This window comes from Aphelocoma coerulescens, chromosome 2, assembly GCF_041296385.1.
Source record: "Aphelocoma coerulescens isolate FSJ_1873_10779 chromosome 2, UR_Acoe_1.0, whole genome shotgun sequence".
NCBI classification, from domain to species: Eukaryota; Metazoa; Chordata; class Aves; order Passeriformes; family Corvidae; genus Aphelocoma; species Aphelocoma coerulescens.
In genome coordinates, this window is record NC_091015.1 from 79,122,796 (window position 1) to 79,143,678 (window position 20,883).

General features: G+C 42.0%; 1 protein-coding gene and 1 long non-coding RNA gene across 7 annotated transcripts; one reads left to right on the forward strand and one right to left on the reverse strand.

Annotated features, from left to right (window-relative positions):
• Positions 1-6,979: 6,979 nt before the first annotated feature.
• On the reverse strand, positions 6,980-8,253 carry PPP1R3G (protein phosphatase 1 regulatory subunit 3G). The gene has a single exon (XM_069008185.1). The coding sequence runs from the start codon at positions 8,096-8,098 to the stop codon at positions 7,247-7,249; it is 852 nt and encodes a 283-aa protein (XP_068864286.1). The 5' UTR covers positions 8,099-8,253; the 3' UTR covers positions 6,980-7,246.
• Positions 8,254-18,688, forward strand: LOC138106866 (uncharacterized). Of its 6 annotated transcripts, XR_011149161.1 has the most exons (6): positions 8,254-8,904; positions 11,149-11,257; positions 13,430-13,506; positions 13,838-14,121; positions 17,181-17,416; positions 17,904-18,023. It is a non-coding gene; the product is annotated as an uncharacterized lncRNA (long non-coding RNA). The 6 variants fall into 6 exon arrangements; XR_011149162.1 differs by lacking the exon at positions 17,904-18,023 and adding an exon at positions 18,194-18,688 and having other exon boundaries at positions 13,430-14,121; XR_011149160.1 differs by having other exon boundaries at positions 13,430-14,121.
• Positions 18,689-20,883: the final 2,195 nt, after the last annotated feature.

Consider the following 20,883-nt stretch of genomic DNA (forward strand, 5'->3'; position numbering starts at 1 on the left):
TAGTGTGTTCCTGAGACTGCAAATGTAGCCCCCTTCTCCATTTCAGATAAAAAGCAAATACAGTAACAATTCTCCCCTTGTTAGGTGTATAAGTGTTGCAATGTAAATTGTTTTTAGTGAGCATTTTATTAAAATTGAATTTAATTATTCTAATAGGTAATATACATTCGATTCTGTATTTGAAATCTTCACATTCACAACTGGATAATTAAGTGCACTTAAGTTAATGGTGAAACTGCAGGGGAAGAAGGGTTTGATTGCTCTTTAGGCTTCCAATGAGCTCACAGAAATGTAGTAACACGTCACACTCCTGGATGGCACAGGCTTGGAAGGGCTGCCAGTTTTATACTGTAAGAAACTTAGTTGCTAAAACACTACATGTAAAATCCTTGTCTAAAACAGCTTAATTACTGGAACAAGCACTGCATACCATTTCAAGATCTGAGAATGTATGCTAGGAAGGAAAATAAACATACTTATAAATAGCATAGCCCTGATTTTATAGAGGGACAACTCCATCAGTAACATTTTTACTATTTAAATCTATGTTTTCACCATGTTTATAAAAAAATAAGAGAACTCTCTCAATGCATAATCATTTATTCCAAAATACCTTTCCAGTGAAGTTCTTTAGCATTGTTTCCAACAAGAATACAGCTGTAGATGGTACATGCTGTCATATTGGCAGGCAGTCACAGGAACGTGAAATGTCTTATTCCCTCCAAAGTATGAAGGAGATTACTTCTCCATTAATGCCTGAAAATTCTGTTGTTAACTTTTGGTGGCAGATAGAACACTACTGCAGTCCCAATTCATGCCATCTGCTCCAACTTTTTTTCTCAAGGTTACCACTCAGATTCTCTCTCCCTTCCCTACTTCTGTCTGCAGAGGAGCAGTAGTAACCTTCAGGTACACTCTACAGAGAGGACCATGAAGGGGGGGAAAAAAAGTAATGGGGCTCTGTAATTTCACTCTGTCCCCAGTCCATACTGCAGAGGGTAAGACAGCTGACTTTCTCAGTCAAGGATAAATTATTCTTACTTGAAATTACTGATCAGCTTATCATACAGTATTTATGCATTACTTATTAGAAGCAAGGTAAGAATGCCTCTGCTGCTACAGTCCAAAAGTCTGCGTAACACTATCTAGCTTGTTAATAGGAGTGCAAAGCTGGCAGAGGTATTACCACTTACTCCTCAAACCCAACACAGTCATGGCATTTTAGATGCTTGTTCCCTGTTTTGGACAAGTCTTTATGTTTCCTTTGCTTGTAACACACATGTGAGTGCATGCTCAGTTAGTGTTAATTATGTGCGTATCAGTTGTACCTGATTGAAAGATACCTACAAATATATTTTCCCTTGCCTGATGCCTTTTTAAGGTATTTTGCCAAAACATGCCCACTTCTGTACAAAAACATAGCTTGACAAATGCTTTATCATTGAAATCCTACAAGCTATGGAAGGAAAATACTTGCTAACCACACCTGGCTTAGGAAGTCGAGCCCAGTTGTAGGCTGGGATGACTTTAGTGTTGTGTTGGTGTCCCCTTGCCCTGTTCTTACTCCTGGCTAGGGATGTGCTCATCGTCACCAAGGGAGAGAGCTGACTGGAGAGCTGGCACTGTGGTCCAGCTTCAGAGCTGCTGTGCTCTTACAGCTGCACCTTCTGTGCTTCACCAGTTCCGTTTACGTTGCAATACTCATTAAATCTCTCTTGGCACGCTGTCAGAAGCTTTGTTGGATTTTGTCAAAGCAGTGTAAACAACAGGAATAGTTAAAACACAAAGGAATGATCCCATGACTCACGTACAATGTCCACTATTATAAAAAGTATATATTTTTTCCTTAGAGCTCAATAAATACTAAAGCTGCAATGTCTTAGCAAAACAAATTTGCTTTTGTATTATATTAAAAATGTTTTTTCTGATCTTGACGTTTTAGCAAACTATTGACCTCAGCAGTATAAACCAAAATTTGAATGTTTGGCTATACTGAAGTTTGTCATTACTTTTACAGGATAAACTTGGAAACAGCACTCTGAAAGGAAAAAAGGAACCATTTGATTAATATTAGTAACTGTTCAAAGGACAGGCATTTCTGTTGTGTGTTACAACCTCTCAAGAAATTCTTCTGCTTTTGAAAGCACGGTTTCAAAATGCCCAGATACATCAGAGGTACCGATTTTTAGGAGGAGAACAACCCAAGAGAGAAGCATGTGAACACTTTACATACAATGTTGAAATAGGCTATGAAGGATTTTAACTGACTACTCCCTTTTCTCAAAAGGTATTTCTATGTAAAAAAATCTTCCAAGTTTCCAGGCATTAAAAGCAAAACTTTTACCCTCTAACATCAGCAGCTAGAATAATTTTATGAAGAAGCACCAGCCCCTCAACTTTACTTCCTGTAATGCAACATAAATGCGTCTCTCCCAATACCCAGCACAGACCATACGTACGCGTAAACAGAGCCATGAAAGAGCTGTGCACTGACTGTTTTCCTGAGTTTTCCATAATGATCTACAGTGAAATCCTGGCATTATTCAAGTCAGGACTATACTGTTCGCTTTGTTCCACCATTCTTAACACAGGCATAATTCTTTCATACTCTTGGGAATATTTTGCTTGATGACCTTTATAAAAAAAAAAGAACTAAGCTCTGCAGCTCTTTAACTGAGCGTTTACATTCCTACTTCTCCTTTTTTCAGTATTTTAGAATATAGTGTATGAGGCCTTAATGTGAAAGCAGGGAAAAAAACAGGGAGAGAAGCCAGTAATTCTTCCAAAACTGTGTATTTTCTACAACCGTAAAAGGAAAAAATTTGGAACTCTCAAACCTGTTTCACAAACACGTGCACCTTCAAAAAGATTCCGCAGCTTACAGAGGTAATTAAATATTTTTTGCAATGCTTCTTTCTAAACTACTTACCTTTTTTACTGTTAAACCAGTATGTACTGAAACTTTGCAAGAGGGTGAAATGATGGTAATTAGTGCATTCAAGTAACTACTCTTCTGTGTTCGAGAAAAAGAACTATGGAGACCTGTGAAGAATGTACAGGCTTTCTATTGAAAGAGTACACGCCATAAATATTTATAACAGTCTTTGGCAATATGCTAATCCAAGGCAAGTAATTTTCCCTCTCTCAGAAAGAATAATGAAAAAACAATTAAGGTGATTTAATTACTGCCATGCACAGACAGCAGATTTTGAACTCATGACAGATGAACATTCATCACAGTGCCATGTTATTCTAACCCCATAACACAAGACTCTGAACAGAGTGGACAATTAAACCTAGATCATTTCCCTTACCTTCCTGCAGTACTTTGGGCTGGATCCAAATCCCAGGGAAGCCAATGGGAGCGGAAGCCAGACTTTCCAAGTACTGACTGAAAGCTCCAATTTTAAATAAAACAGAAGTAGTTTTCATGCAAGCTTACAGATCTTCATGACACCAAAGTAAATTTAGCTTCACAGTCCTTTTCTCAATCATTTAAAGCTGAATTTAAAAGTAAGTGTACATGGCAAAAAATTGCTTAAGGAAGATTTAGCTTTGATGTCCTTCACAGTTACCCCTATAGGGTTTCAACTATATTAAACTTTTTTTCATTTATATACACCTACAAAACCATTTGGCAGCTATTCCTCCCCTAAATCCTTAATCCATGGTGGGGGAACAGAAATCCGCATAAAATAAGAATCTTTGGAGCTAGTGTTTTTCCAAAAGAGCAGTAAATCTTAAATTTCTTATTTAAGTTAGGGGAAGGAGCGTGTTTATGAGCACATCCTCCAAAAGTTATGCTTTGAATCTTTATAAAATACATTAACAGTAATGCAACCAAACAGGAAGAGTGCTTCACTTAGCGTTTTACTCTACTGGCCTTTAGATTTTAATAGAATTAAAACTATTTCACTTTGATTATATTTCTTTGAGAATAATGTTGCAATTACACCATGTGTCTCAACCTGTGACCAGGAGCAGGAGCCCTGGGTTTTGCTGATGTGGGCTTGCCAGCCTTTGGTACACACATGGTCCAGTTGGATTTTTACAACTGCTGCCCAGTGTAATCTTTGATAAAGCCTTGCATTTCCATAGCCCTCAATAACCTCAGCTATGAAAATACAGACGACTGTGAGTAGGTTGTCTTTGAACCCTGCTTTGGAAATCTATGCTTCTGTAAAATCTTAAGAGCACAGAAATGTACTGTTTATTAAAAAGTGAGTATGTTTGATTCCCATCTAGAGGTTTCCCCCTTCCTTTCACAAAAAGTATTTCTTAATAACAAATAAAAGCACTTTACCAGGTATCAAAGCACAAAAATGTTGTGCTTTAATTAACACAATTGGCAGGATCTTTGATTGGCAACAATTTTCTGAAGCACTCAGAAGATTTTACTATCTAGCCTCAGCAAGTACTTTCTTGTATTTCAAATTTCAGGTCACACATCTGAAAAGCACACAGAAATGTTACACATTCTCGATGTCGATGTTTACAGTGGACCAGGGAACGTTTCCAGCCCTCTATCAATAGGCACAGCTAGCCAGGATTCTTCCTTGCTACCACCTCTGCCTGGACACAGCCATCAGCATACGGCTGCTCCTTTAAATTATGTTAAGGAGAGTTCCCTCCCCTCCTTTTTCTGGCGATGTTTCCTCCTTCTCTGAAGCAACTAATAAACAAAGCCCAGAATAAGGAACGGGCTCCAGAAATCCCAAATATTACATTGTACTTAAATGAAGGATCAATCCTGACACTGTTAGGATCACACATCAGCTTAAGAGCACACTATTTCATTGATGCAGCAATCTGAAGAAAGGCTAATTCATACCAGGTTATCCCATGTAACATTCTGTAATCCTGTAATGCATGATAGATTTAAAACAAACTTGTGTAGGGAAGTAGTAGAGTTCACTATTCTCACTTAAAACCTTTTTGGCGAGAGTTCACATGTAACTTGGAGGACAAGATTCCCAATTTCTGTTTGCCTGCACAGAGCCTTCCCTCTGTGCGTTGTCAAAGCAACTGATACAGTTTAACAGCAGAATGGTTTCTGAGGGAATTAAACCTCCTTGTCTCTGGCTGTATTCTCACACTGTGGTTTATGTACAGGCTTTTTCGGGAGGAGGGAGGACAGGCTATGTTTCAGCAGCAGTGTGCATGTGAGCAGAACTGCAGGACCTTTAGTCTGAAGCTCCCTCTGCTTCACGTCTTTCTCCCAACAGATCCCCTGCTTTTAGCTCTGGGTCGGTTCCAGCTATCTCCAAAGGCAAGTTAGCTGTAGGCTTTTCAATATTCTCAAGTATGGGGAATTTCATAAAGAAGCTGTTTTTTCTAACGTTCTCATAATGCCCTTTAAGACATTTTACATCTTCAGAGGAAATGAAGACCTGAGAAATCTCACGGTATGCTCTGTTTCAAAAAAGGAAAATGACATTCCATGGTCTTACTGAAGACCATACATCCATGTCAGGGCGTTTTCTGCACTCTGGCAATGTCTTATCTATTCTTTTGTTAACAAAAAATAACCCGTATTTTGAGATACTGTATCAAAAGACAACAAGCAGAGTCAAAGTCGCAGAAGAGCCAGAACAAAACTTGACCGAAACCCACCTATTTTCCACCCATGCTAGTAAAGCTTCCTCACACCCCAGCTCTGCTCAAGACATCCATCACAAGGGGCTGTCACGGACTTAAGAGGGCGATTTGCCTCATGGCTCTGGCAGGACAACAGTCATTTTCAGCTACAGCCCTAAATGCTGCTTACTGACGGGATCGTCCCTGGTCAGGACACGCAGACAAAAGGGTGGGGACACAACCAGGTTGCAAAATGTGAAGTTTCCTGTTACGTTTTCCTTAAAAAAAAAAAAAAAAAAAAAAAAAGTGTAATGGTGATCTTTATGGCTTTTTTTAAAACTCTTTTTTATTCTTACAAACCCATTTGCATTGGTAGTTTTTGCTTAATTTCAGGAGTTGGTACACCAGCAGTAGTCAACCTCTAGGCCTGCAGTGCAAGAGTGAAGACTATAAAATCAATTCAAGTGTCCAGCGCCATAAAGTCCAGCTGTGTGCACAACAAAGTCCTTTCCCAGCAACATACAAATACAGAAAAATATGTAGCAAAAAAGCTGAATAAATTATAAATACTTGAGAAATGTGGTGCAAAATGTAACGTAAGGAGAGCAGAAGTAAGGCACTTGTTTCCATTTGTTACTGAGGACACCCTCTCTGTATCACATCGGCACTCCTCAGTGAGAAGGGTCATCCAAACCAGCAACTACTCCCCAAATCTGAAAATACAGAACCGTGTATGAGACGGACACCATCTTTTACTTCACAGTGCATGACTCAAAGGTGTTACCAAAGTTCTCCTGATAAACACAGCATCAGCAAGTATTTTAACTCCTCCTTCGTCCCTGTTTTAGACTTGTCAGCTGTGTGAAAAGAAGTCACCAGTCTATTTTAAGCAAAAACATTTCTGCAGAAGTCCCTGTTAGCTGCTATTAGCCAGACGGGATCTACACGCGAGCCTGGGGAGCAGTATCAAAGTGTGTTGAATGACAAAAACCAGAGCAGCCCAGTCCTGCCCCAGATCCAGCCCCAAAAAGAGAGTGCCTGCTGTTCAGAGCCGCCGCAGCCATGGCAAAGGTGGGGCGAGCACACAAGCCTGTCACGGGTTTGACAGGTGCTCACAACAGTGAATCGTATTGTTACGGAGTCCATTAAACTAAAAGAAAATAACAAAAAAAGGATAAGCACACCATTGCTGTCGCAGTACTGTGTCTTTCAAATGGATCTGAGAACGAGAAAATTGGGATCCTAAGTTAAACCTGTAGCGAACACGCAACCAAGTTTTCACACGAGTGCTCTTGACTAATCGGGTAAGTGGAGTCAAGCCCAAATCAAGACCTCAAAAATTCACTTCAAGAGGGTAAAAGCAAAGCCCACGCTACCCAGTCTCCTTGCTCTCTCTCAAAAAAAAAAAAAAAAAAAAAAGAAAAATGACAAAAAACCAAAAAGGAGAACAATTCCACAAGCCACAGCAATGCGAGCCTACGCACATCCATGTTTCGCTGGCAGAAACTGAAGCGCCTGCTTAAAAACCACCAGACTCGGGGCAGTCTCCGGGACGGGGCCCTCGGCGCGCTGGCGTCTCCCTCCCGAGACGGGCCTCACTCCGGGCGCGGGGTGCGGCCGCCTGCCCCTGCCCGGCCGGGTCCCCTCGGCTCCCCTCGCCCGGCCGGCGTCAGTAGCGGGGGGCGGCGGGGGCCGGCGGGGCGGCGGCGGGCGGCGCGGGGCCGCCCCCGGGGCAGCCGCAGCACCGCAGCGTGTAGTTGCGGCCGCCGTTGTTGTCCCAGAACTCGCCCTGGGGGCTGCGGTAGCGGATGGCGAAGTGCAGGGCCGAGCCCTCCCGCAGGCTCGGCGGGACGCACAGGGTGAAGCAGTAGCGCTCGGCCGGCGGGTCGGGGGGCAGGGGCGCGGCCGGGACGTCCACGAAGGAGAGCCACTCGTTGAAGGTGTAGCGCACCGTCACTTCCTTGGGGCCGGGGCCGCCCAGCACTTGCACCGTGCCCCGCACGTCGGTGGGCGCCGCGGGCCGCCCCAGGCGCTCCAGGCAGACGCGCTGCCGCCGCAGCCGCTCGGCGCTGGGCTCCCCGCCGTCGGGGAAGTCGGGCACCAGGAGCAGCGCGGGCGGCGGGGGGTCGGCGCCGGGCGGCGGCGGGTCCCGCTCCTCGCCGGGCTGGCTCTGCAGGTGCGACAGCGCGGCGGGCGGCACCTGCGGCTCCTCGGCGTCGCTGAAGTGCTTGACGCTGGCGAGGCTCAGCCCCAGCGAGTCAGCGAACTGCACCCGCTTCTTGCACTTGCCGCAACAATCTTCGCCCGCCGCTGCCTCCCCCTCCTCTTCCTCCTCCTCCCCCTCCTCCTGCCGCTCGCCGGGGCCGGGGGACGGCGGCCGTCCGCAGCGGCGCAGCTCCAGCAGCACCAGCCGCTCCCCCGCCGCCTCCCGCTTGGCGTCGCGGGGCACCGTCGGGGCCGCGCCGCGGAGCCGCCGCTCCTCCGCCGCCAGCTCTTGCCGCGGGCGTGCGGGGCTCGCCATGGCGGGGCGCCCCGCTGGGCCCGTCCCGGCCGCCCCTGTGCCGCCAGGCGAGCGGGCCGGCACCGCTTTATCCCGCGCCCCCGCCGCAGGCCCCGGGCGGGGGGCGCGCCCCCCCGCCGGCCCCGGAGCCTCCCCGCGGGGCTGGGGCTGGGGCGGCCGCGGGCGGGGGCGGGACCTCCCTGGACGGGCAACGCGGAAACAGCCGCGACGGGCGGCCCCGCACGTCCTCCCGCCCGCCGGGGGCCGGCGTTACCAGGGCACGGAGCAGCGAGCAGCGAGCAACGCTCGGTGTTTTACGGGCTTGGAGGAGAGAGGGGCAGCGGGGACAGGCGCCCCGCCGGGGTCCCCCCGCCGCCCCGCACACTCAGGCCGGGGGAGAACGAGCGGCCCTGGGCTGCTAGAGCAGGCTTCGTTATTACTATAATTAATTATGATTATTATGATTATTATCATCATCACCGTCGTCGTTATTTAGGCTTCCACCCGTCGGAGGTTCCCCGAAGAAAGAGCACGGAGGGTCAGGATTAAGCAGGAGCTCCCCAGCCCCAGGCTGGCATCACCGAGGAGTTCCATCCATTCAGGGAACGGGAGGCGGTGGGAGTTGAGCGGCCCCTCGGGACCGGGGCTGAACCGCTGCCCTCCCCGCCGGCCCGGGCGTAAGAAGGGCTGGGGGCTGCCTGTGAGCCGTGCTCGTCTGCTGCTGGGAGTTTGTGAGACCCCCGGCTTTTGCGTGTAAATCAGTTTCCTCCCATCCTAACTGCAGAGAAAAATCTTTGAGACCAGAGCTCGAGGACAAAACCCCAAAGGTAAAACAAACTCCAAAGGCGTTAACTTTTTAAAGTACAATATGTTTTGCAGGCAAATCTCTGTTTTTTACCCACACCCGGCACTAACTGTACTGTTATTTGTGTAAAATGAAGTCCTAAGGCTCAGGAGGCACACACGTGTGCACAAACAGCCCTTTAGAAGGTCAGGCTATCTCCAAAGTTTCCAATTAAAAACAAAAAATCAAGAAGGGAAAACAAAATACAGGCATTGCCCCTTAAATAAATAAAGAGAAGTAGAATCCCTCTCAGTTTTATTTTGTAGGCATGACACATAGTAAACAGCATCCTTATAACAACGTGTTTTTATAAGCAGGATGAGGTCCACATCTGAGAAGTTTCCAAACTTGGTTCTATACTTTGTGCGTGCCACAGCTATTGTCTGGGGTGATTTGCACGGATGATTGCAAAAATACTACATTATTAAACTTCCCTCCATTCTTTTTCTCATGGAAGAGACAGCAAAAAGCATAGGCAAACAACCCAATGCTTTTTGAAGCAACATACTCCCACTATGGATTTAGCAAGGAGGTTTTCTGTTTGTTTTGCATAGGTTGTTTTATTTTTAGCATCAGTCTGGTTGCCAAAAAGCAGCCTCCCAATGTGAGTGAATACACTGCAGTTCAACTGAGTGTGCAGTCTGGGTCTCTCAGAGGAATGAATGTCAAAGCAGCAGAAACATCACCAAACAGTTTTCTTAGCAGACACTGCTGTGAGGGTGTTCTTGCTACACCTTGACAGAAGAGCTGAACAGTCAGCAGTTCCTCAGAAGTGCTGGATACTCTGAGTACTTGACATTTGTTTGTCGTTGGGTTTAGGGCCTTATAAGAAGAGGAATGAAGAACAAACATCCTGGCTAGTGCCCGCTATGCTAATGGAAAACATGATGAACACCAGTTTGCCATCAGCTGCTCATCACCAGCTCTGCTGGGAGCTGCCAGGTTTGGCAGACTGTTGGCTAAACATGGTTGCATTCCTTTGCCTTGTCTGCTCCAAGGGAGCTGGTGTGCCACCACTTCAGCTCTTTGAACCAACCAGCCTCAACTTAGTGGTGTTAAACCACAGACCGTGGTCCTGAGTTACTCAGCTGAGCTCTGTGGTGCAGCACAGGAAGGAGGAACACAATTGTCCTCTTCCTGGATGTGGCAGCAAAGGTGCTGGTGTCACCTGCTTTCATCATCACTCCCAAACACTCTCCTGTTAAGTAACATTCATGAAAACAGGTTGCAAGCACTTCCTTACTTATGCCTGGAAGCGAGACCTCCTCACTCACCTGTCTGAGGCTTGTGGGACCTCAAATTACCAGGCTGGAAGGAAGAAAAATGAATAGATGATGTATAGGATAAGGGTGCTTAGTACTTAAAATATGTTCAAGAACCCCAACCTAAAGTACAACACTGCTACTTTACTTTCTTGAAGTGTTATCTGTTTTATGGTGAGGAAAGCAGAAATTAAGAAACCAGCCCTTACTTCCTCATGTGGGAGCTATCCCAGCTTGCCAAATCATTAACAAGTGTTTCAAGCAGCGAAGGGAAAAAATTGTGCCATTTGCTCATAAGGCAAAACCATTTGGACTACTAGAAATTTCAGAGTAATGTGAAAGGTTTAAGCAAAATAAGGGACAGCAAAAAGAGAAAACAACTGTAAATATTGATAAAAGTTAAGTGATAGGGTAGCAATTAATACACATTTCTTATATGTTCCATAACTCTGGGAGACAGGCCTGCAAAAAGAACTACAACTTATAGAAAATAAGCAAAAGCAGTTAAGGCAACATGAATCCATATTGCAGGAAAGTAATTACAATCAGGCCATTAACGGCACACAAACTCATATTTTAAGTGGGAATCAATTGCTACCATTTTGAAAGGACTAATGTAAAATCAGGTAAACCTTTAGGACAGATGTTCAGCTACACAACAAATCCTGCCAGATGGCATTAGCTAAGGAGGCATTTAGTGTTCTCTGACATGTTTTAAAATGGCTTCTCCTAAAAGAATGGTGCAGCCCAGGTCTCAGGCTTCTAAGTACTATTTACCACACTTGTTATTAAAGAAAATGTTGTGATAAAAGCAGACAAATTTCCTAGTAAAAGAGAGGTAGCATTATTAGCAGCCATGAGGCTTTTTGCATTCCCTCAATTTGGACCAGGTATGTTTAGGGTTATCAACTATACACAGGATCAACACAGCACTTTCTTTCATTTCCCTGCTTCTTGTTTCACAGCAGCCCATCTTGACCCATCCTGCAATCAGCACACACATTTTGCAGAAGCATTTGTATCCTAAGATGATTACTGAAAATGACATTAAAAAAAGGAATGTGAAAATCACTGGTAAGCAATCCATGGTATTGCTTTTCAATTCTCACTATGATTGCATGGGAATGTATTTCTCAGGACTCATTAGATCAGGGATTTTGGCTTGGAGCTGTATTGGTCTAGCTTGATAAATTGGTCTAGCTGCTTGGATCGATAATTGTCATCATTTGAACAGAAAATTAACATGAAAATATTTGTTTGCAGACACCCAGAGTCAAGTAACTGGAGGATTCTGTGGATACAACCACACAATGTAAAACAGAAACCCATTCAAATACTGTTCATCATTTCTTTTAATGCACTTTTAATATTACCTTCAACTTTCAAACCCAAAGCTAGCAGATTTTCCCGTTAGTCCCAGGGGAAAGTACTCAGCTTTTGGATGTACCTAGTTCAAATATGCCAGATCTCTCCAATTTCCTACTTACACGTTTTCTAAGAAAATCTCCCATGACAATAGCTTGTCAGAAAATGTGAATGAGTCATAACTCCTAAGCCCTATGAAACAATTTACAGGGATTTAGAAACAGGCAGGGATTATCACAGTTCATACACAAAATTAATACCACCTTTTTTGAATGATAGCAGCATTCGTTCAAACAATAGTCTTGCTTTGCTTTGAAAACTATGTAGCTCTTCATCCCAGTTTTAGCAGTCATGTTTCTTGTACAAAAATGCCAGCAAGGATATTAATAGCCTCCTCAATTATTAAAAAAAAAAAAAAAATAAGATGCTCCCTATCCCATATGAAATTCTAGCTGCTCTGTGTTTCTAGTAAGGATGGTATTTCAGTTTACTGTGTTTATGAGGATGGTCAAACACTGAATGCAAAACTCAGTGGGTCTATACCATTTGAATAGAAATTATTCAAAAGTTAGATTATTAGACCTAATTTTCTTCTTTATGCAGGAAAACCAAGCAGCTGTACTTCAAAAAGGCATGCATTAGATTCATAATGGGAAAGGTACTGAAATGGAAACAAATAGATGGAAGTGATTGCTTTAATTTCCAAATTTTACATACAAAGATTTAAATGTAATTTCTACAGGATGCCCAGCAAACAAAACCCTTTAGAGCTTTGAGTCTCTCAGACAGCACTTTTAGAGATGTCTGCTGTGTAGTTTTTCTTGTGTCCTAGCAGATTTTCATCTGATGTTCCTAATTTAAATTTCTTTAAATACATGAAAATAACACTTACTCAGTTTTCCTGAACTACAGCAACGTCTGTGTTTCCTACAATGGTATCCTTTTCAGTTTCTAATACCAAGACTTTGGCAGTAAGGCAAGGTATGTCCCTTCATTTGGGTGAAATGCTGACCTCCTTGAAGGTGGAGTTCTGTCGTTGATTTCAGTAGGTCAAAGATTTCCCTGCATCTGGTATAAAATCAAGGCCATTTTTCATGACAAGTAAATATATGGTAATGGCACAAAGTTTCTAAATTCAGAACGAAATTGGCATTTACTGTGACAAAACCATGTTGCACAAAAGCTTTCCATTCACTAAGATTTCTGAAGTATTGCTTTGATCTTGTGGTTCATAAAGGTTTCAAGATTGGTTTAATACCTTTGATGTTTATAAGGTATTTATCTAAACTTTTTATATTCATGTGATACACTGAAAATCTTAAGCCGTTTATCAGCCTTTTAATCAGTAAATTATATGATGATAAAAACCCCCTTCCATGTACATGTTATCATCCTGCCTTCCTTATAGACTGTTGTTGCATTTCGACAATTTAACTCAAATGAACAGTCTCTGAAAAGGAAAAGTTCAGATTGCCAGTGAGAAAAAATGGTTTCAGCTTCCAAAGTGTATTCACAGCATAGGAGTTGAAAAGGGTTTTGTTTTATGGGTTTTGTTTGTTTTAATGTGGATCTCCAGAAAGTTGCAGAACCGCATCTCTTTCAAAAGTTTCTGATGAACACTAGGATCCGGGTTCTCACATGTGAAACCTCTATGTTTATGTGGGATTTTGTTTGGTTGTTTTGGGGGTTGTTTTCAATCTAGGAAAAGTATAATTTGAGCAAATTCTTGCCCTATATTATGCTAGTATAGTACTGCTTTGCACTTCAGTGAGGAAGAACCTCAATCTTATACCAAGTAGGTTGATATAAGGGCATTCTACCCCCAGAACTATTGCTAAGGTATTAAAATAATTAACTTTTTTTCTTTCCTTCTTTCTTAAGTTGCTGGATTTTGCTCCTGCCCTGCCACCTAGCAGCCTGCCTTTGGAAAACAAAACCCAATGTCTTCTTAAAATTCTGTAAGGAAACTTATTCAGACAGAAGATGTTTACCTTTTGTCTAAGGACACTCAGAAATTCCAAATGCTTGACATACCCTCCAAAATTAATTACTGGAAAGGATATAAAGCATGACAAAACAACACATCTCTAGATCACCTTTCTGAGTTCTTAGCACATGAACATTAGATGACTGAATCATTAGATTTCCCCTCCCCCCTCCTTTTTTCCCCCTCTACAGTATTAGATTTTTTTGCTCATTGGAAATGCGGCATGAAAATGGAAAACAACATGAACTTGTGCCCACATTAATTCTGTTTTGTCTTTTTGTGTTTGCTTTTGTCACAAGCAGCAAGGCGCGTAGCTCTCTCCAAATCAATAGTGGCATGAACTCATTTGGTCTCTCCCAGGACATCAGAATTTGCCAGCTGGTCAGAAGGACCTTCATGACGTCGGCTGGCAAAACCTCGCTGGTCTTTAGAGTTGTGTTTGACGTGGCACAACGGAACGCTAACCTGACCTCATCAGCTCAGATACCTCCCTGTCCTTTGGGAAAGCAGAGTTGTGCAATGTAGCCTGTTCTAATAACTCCTGGCAAATGCAGGCCAACCTTTTCAGTCCAGCAGCCACAGCTGGGTAAGTTGTACGTCAGTCCCATTTCTTGGGTTAAAATGGGAATAGGCTTCCAAGCAATCTTGCTGTATAAACACTACATTAAAATTTGTTGGCTTCAATGTGTGTTTTTTCACACTGTCAAAAAAGGAATAAATTCAACCCTGTCTCTCTGCATTTTCCAAGACTGCCTCAGTTACAGTCTGTTCTCAATTGCTCAGCTATGATACCAGATAGCAAAACAGGTATCTGATAGCATATATCCTGTAAAAGAGAGAGAATGTTTATCACAGTCATTTATATCGATCCTCATGACTTATGAACATCATAACTTCAGTTGATGTATATATAAACCAGCGACTAGGAATCTGTAACACAATACAGTACTGCTAAAAGCACACAAGGAGACTTCAGAGTTGAATTTCAGTGAATAAAATAGATTATTGTAGTGGACTGAATAAAGAGAGATTTGCTTTTCTAAAAAATGTTAATAATTTTTACAGTAGGAAAGAAAAAAGAGCAGAAATACATGCTGCTTTAATATTAGTGTGCCATTCTAATAAGTGAGCCTGTACTTGAAAACTCTCAAGTGCATGAACAAGAAACAGAACTGCATGATAGAGCCTAACCCTGGAAAAGCAAAGAACTGGCACAATAGCTGTCATTAACAGTATACAAATAAAAATTGCTGAAATAGCCATCTATGAATGCAGGGATGCTTAGTCCTGCATCACCAGAAATAGAAATAGAAAGAGAGTTTTCTGTTTCATTGGCTATAAAAACAGTTAAAGTCCCACAGTCCCAGTGAGTTCAGTTCCACAGCTTCAGCACCTTCAGCAGGAAAGGCAGAAAAGAAGCTCCATCTGGTGGTGTGGTTGATTGTCACTGCTTTTCAATTTCATGTGATTGCAAATACATTCCTCTCCAGCAACAAAATGAAAAATTGAAGTAACATGTAAAAGATTACCTGTCCTGCAAATGGAAGCAGTGCTATCTAATGCTTTAAAATCAGAAAACATTCTAAAGCCAGGACTTTCTATTTGAAGCAAATCAGAGTTGAAGCGTTTCAAGACAAGGCACACATGATCCTGTCAGGGTAGTAATCTAACAAACGTGAAGGGGTGCATTAGCACACTTCAAGAGGTGACCTGGTGCAGCCTGGGGTGGGGAGAAGGCAGGAATCGCTGGTTAAAGGATGAAAGAGGAGGAGGACGTGTGTGAACGTGAAGTCAGGGTTGCTGCTGCACCTGTCACATAAAACTTTGTATTATTATTATTACTATTTGCAAAGAATTGTTGAACAAACTGCAGCGGTGCTGGTGGTCAGGTAAAATAATTGGATCTAAGCTTACAAATAATTTTAGCAAGTATTTAGTTCTAAGTGTCTCTGTACATGATTTCAGCAAAGTCACTGCTCTGCAGGACTGGGGGACATGTTCCCCCAAGCTGATGTTATAAAATGTTAAAAGCATTGTAAAATATAAACCTAATTGGGTAGATGGTACTAAGTGGAGCTACTGAAGTCCTATGCTTACTTTCATGCACAAATTCATGTCTGCTACTGCTCCTTCAAGAACCCATAGCAAATTCTCTGAAGACATGAACCTAGTCCAAGTTTGTGCTAAACTACAGCAGTCTAAAACAGATATGTATAAACCTTGTCCTGCAAACTCAGGTTAATAAAGTACACTTTGTCTACTCTTTTTTAGGGCCCGCATTTCAATGGGCAATATGCTGCATTTCATCAAATCAATGTATCATTACTTTTTTTCTAAAGAGTAGAACAGAGCCTAGTATTAATTATCCACAAAAAAAATCCATGTTAAAAGAATGATGGGAATACAGATTCAAGCATCAATACACTAAAAATTGCCTGAAGTCATATTGCCTTTATAACCTTAATGCAGCTCTTTTTTAATTTTTTGAGCCCATCATTTAGGTTACAACCTTTAATTATGCATTTTTAGGCCATTTTTCTTTCAGGACTGTCTCATTAAGCACACAAGATAGACAGCTACTCAATGGTGTTGTCATTGCTTTCCTCCACATTGCTCAAAGTGTAGCTGCAGGCCTGACTTACTGAACAGTATTCCAGTCCTGCTCTGGAGATGTGATGGGTTTTCCTCAAGGGATCCTCCATTGTGCTCAGCACTACAGTACCTTCAAGTGCTTCAGAAACAGGAGACTACTGTGAGATGAAGTATTCCTGATTTTTAGCATTAGAGAGCTGAGCGCAGAGAGGTCAAGGTAAAAAGTGTCCTTTTATTCTAAGTGCTCATTTTGGAAGTGTGCAACTTGACTTTTGAAATTGCTTATGAGAATAGAAGATTTTTCATGGACTCAGCACATCACTCCTTTTGATTTCAGCTGTAACACAGTACCTCTGAAATCTGACTGCTTGGGTTATTGGGGTAGAAAGTTATCAATATGCATTAGGTAGCCAAGTTAGTTTGAGCAATTTGCATAGCACTGACAGGTGCTTTATGTGAGAAGCAGCAGCAAAATTTAGTCCCTTCAGGCTGGAAAATCACTTGCCTCTGTGGCAGGACCATCCTTTTGCTTTCTGCATTCTTTGTAATTTGAAGAAAATTAGGTCCAAGTCCTCCAGCCATGTAAGTAGTATGTGATCATGGCATTAAAACCTTACTAAAGAATGTTATCATGATTCATATCATCATGAATTGGAATTGCAACCTTAATAAAGTTCTTTTAGACTTTTTGTTCCTACTGACTTGGCACAATTCAGAGCAGTTCCTTTTACAAGCCATCTGCAGATAATACATAGTTCAATACATTTTCATACAGTAAATATTTAAGAATAAGTTTAGCAAAATATGTTTCCTTTGCTGGTATCTGGACTACTAATCTGCTGTAACTCTGCTTCTATCTCCATTTTCATATCCAACTAAAACAAAAAGACAAATCCCACATGTCTCCTATTTCTTTTCACTCCCAAACTGAGGAGACATTTAAAGGCTGCTACTTCCGTGATTCAGTACATCTTTTCTAATGTCTCTGTAATATGATAGACTGTGAATGCAACCTAATGGTGCCAAAACTGAGTTGTTTATCTTTTTACTCAGTGAAGCAGAAGGACTCCCTTCAGTTTGAAAATACTTCAAGAACAAGTCACACTGTAAGGAGTTCAAAAACAATTCAGTCGAAAGAAGACACTTTGTTTTCAAAATAAAGATGTTCTTGAAGAAGTGGTGCCATTCACACCCAGCTCTGTCTCCCATCCAAGAAACAGAAGTGCATGAGCACAGTTAAAGTGAACAGAAAGTTTCCACTGCTCTACGTTACTCTCTTCCCAACAGCAGTAAGTAGATCACTGTCCACTCATCCCACTGGACTTGTTCCTTTGATTTCTGGTAGTTAACATCCCTCTCCCCTATATACCACTATTTCCTAATCAGATAAGCAGTGCTACCCAGACCCTTTCCATCTGAGCATTTAACTTGCAAATCTAAGGATAACTCAACAAGACCAAGATTAGCCAGACCAGTCTTAGGGAGACAATATTTTGAGCCCTTAGTTATCTTATGAATTATTAATCAGGCTGGTGACACGAGGAGGAGCAACTTAACAACCAAGGGGGATTAATGAGCTGATGAACTGAGCAAGAGTTTTAAGAGCAATGGATTAATTTTCATTGTGAATATTGAATGGATTCAGTGATTAAAAAAATACATTACCTCAAAGACCTATTTCAAGAGTAATTTTCTCTCCTTTGCAGTTTTCCTTTTTTACCCATTGTCCTTGAAGATTGCATTTAATTTCACTTAATTTTATATGCTGTTTTCTAGTTATCCTGGCAAATGAAGAAAAAATGGCATTTCTTATTTCTCCCATGGGAAGGATGCATTCACTCCCCAACAGAAATCTCTTCCTTCTCACTCCAAGAGCAAAAAGTTTACCTTGGCCAAATGCAGAGTATTTTATTTAACTGTGAAGCCTGTCTTACTTTCAAATTTGAAGATTAATGACTCTGTGCAAAATTCTATGTCTCTTTCCTGCCATATGTTCAGGGGGGTGTCTTATCACTATGGTTAACATCTGAATCCATGTAGTCATCATTTCTTGATTCATGTTACAGAACAGGAAGACCCATAAAGTTTTGTCACTCGGCTGCAACAAGATGCAAATTGCCTTCTTTATTTTTCACATTTAAGTGGAGCAGATGAAAGCAGTGAGGTGGTCACCTTTCAGTATGTTCTGCAGAGAGCTCCAGGCAACCAGTGAAGTCTGAAAGTTTTTTTGAGATATCATGTCTTTACACTGATCCAATTTTTGCTGTTTGCTTGATTTAATGGATGGTGCAGTTTCTTGTCTGGATTTTTTGCCTAAAACAAAAATCCAGGCATGTAGAAAGGTTTGCCTGTTCCTTAATGTGTTCCCAAACAAAGCAGTAACTTTAGGAAGAATACAAAGACCTCAGAGTCATTCTGGACAAAAAAAAAAAACACCTAAAAGCCAGAAGCAGACTAGAACAGTCTGCTTGCATAACAACTGTGCACGCCTCCCAGGAAATGTGCCTGGTAGACTTCCAGTCTTAGAAATCATGGGGATCAGAGGAAAAAGATAACCTCTTGTGTGTAGTTATGGCTTCAACTCACATACACATATACACTTCTATGTTTATACTCTTATCTGTGCTCCTGGGTTCTCATATACTCTCATGTGTTTATAGTCATATATATGTGTGTATTTACATTAACTTGATGGTTAACCTTCACATAGTCTTTTAAATACTTCCCGAACAAGACTTGCTTCCATTGATCCTATGAGCCAGTTTAACACTGGCACAGCTGGAAGGTGAGGGCAGGGAAAATATTTTTTGTGTACATCTAGACTGAAACTTTGAATCTTGCTCAAATGAATGAAATGTACAATTCTAATTTTAAACTTTTGATGATGCCACACTGGTCCCTAAACATTTAAATGCTGCTGAAAATACTACTCTTACCAGGGAACGTGGTTTTGGTTTGTTTGCGGGTTTGGGTCTTTTTTTTAATCTTGGGTTATTTTAAATTACTACACAGTATCTGTTGCTTGATTTCATGGATAATATTAGAGAGAAATCATTAATCCAGGCACTCCAGTAACCACTTTTTGAGAACCTGTGTGCAGGCAGGGTGGCTGCTCACCGCCCAGCCAGAGAAACAGGCTTTCAGCTGGCTGAGAGAGCAGGCTCCTCTCCCTGTGGCTTTCTTCCTCTTCTGGCACCATCTCCAGCTTCTCTGTGCTTGAAACCAGTCACTATATGACTCTGATGTTGCATTGCAAAAGGGTGATTGAAATTTTACTCTGCTAAACTTGCAGAGCCAAACTTTGGTATTCATCCTCAGTGGAAACAGCTACAGCCAGCCCCACACAAGATTGGTGGGAAGTGCAGCACAGGACTTTTTATGAGTTGAGGGTGTCAGAGTGTGGGAACCTAGAATGCAGAGAATATTTCTCTGCCTGTTTTGAAAGGTTTTACCCCCCTGGACAGTACTGTTTTTAACCTTTGTCCATGGGAAAATTTGCCTAGCCTCTGGGAAGAATTTGAATCGACAATGGTGTGAATTAGGTGATAGAATACTATGTGAGATTATCACAGGGTGAAAAATTTAGAGTTTTTAGGTCTATTTGCATAGTAAATAGATAGAAGTAGAAAACCTCAAAATGGAGGATAAGTTGTAGTTAGAAGCTTCTTTCTCCTTCTTCACTAACTCCATATTTTGCAGCAATAGTGGTTTGGGATGATTGGATACAGAATTCCGCAGTTCCTGTCTACGTGATTTAGGAACTTGCTGGACACTGGTAAAAAAGTGAAAATATCTTGCATTTTAAGCTTTCATTGGGTAATTTACCTTTAAAAAGGCTGTGAGATCTTGGTAAGTTGTCTTCTTGCTGCATTCTCTGCTCTGTGCTATGTCTAAGCCATGCCAGTGGCTTGTACTCCTTAGATAAGAATTAACAAACACCTGTCTGGAGACTGAGAAGCATGAAGTCCCATTCGCCTCCTTTTTTCTCCTGGCAAAAATCTACATGTCTCCTCCATCAGGGAAGACAACAATTAATAATGCAGACAGCGTTATCAGAGAAACAGTTTAGTGGGAGAAAAATGCCAGTGGCCTTGCAGTCCCAATACTCATTAATAATATGCAGTAACACACAAAAAAAATGAACAATAACAGGTACAAGAAATATTACTGATTTATTGGTGGGAATGGCAAATCCTCTCCTTGAAGCAGCCTGGAAGCTTGAGCTGTGGCAGGAAAGAAGTACTCTGCACTGATCTTAAGAGAAAATGCACCCTACTCTTAAATTTCTGTGCTGCCTTTTTTGTGTTTTTTTGAGGTGTGGACAGGAAGGAACGCTTAGTTTTATTTTCTCTTTGCATTGCATTCTGTATCTTCATGATGGTGTATTAAAGTAACTGTGTGATCTGCTGCAATCCCAGGAGCAGCACTAATGTTACTAGAAATAAAATGTTCTAAGGATATTATCAAGACAATTTCTGCAGGGACAGTTAATATCCTCTAGCACACCAACTCATATAACTAGAAAACTTATATAGAGATTGAGAACAGAACTGCTCCAAGGAGTTTAACATGATCGTGTTAATTGGTTAGTCAGTTTGAGGGGAAATGGTGCTTGTTATCTGTCACACCAGGAGAGCAGACCTTAGCAATGGAAAATGCAGCATTTTCCCCATTTGTTATGGGACAAGGAGAAGGACACGTATTTATTGCCCATGGAAGGTCGAGGTGGGTGTGGAAGTATTCCCTAGGATGTTTC

Coding starts and splice junctions, on each gene's coding strand:
- PPP1R3G (XM_069008185.1), bottom strand. CDS start 8,098: ATGGCGAGCCCCGCACGCCCGCGGCAAGAGCTGGCGGCGGAGGAGCGG.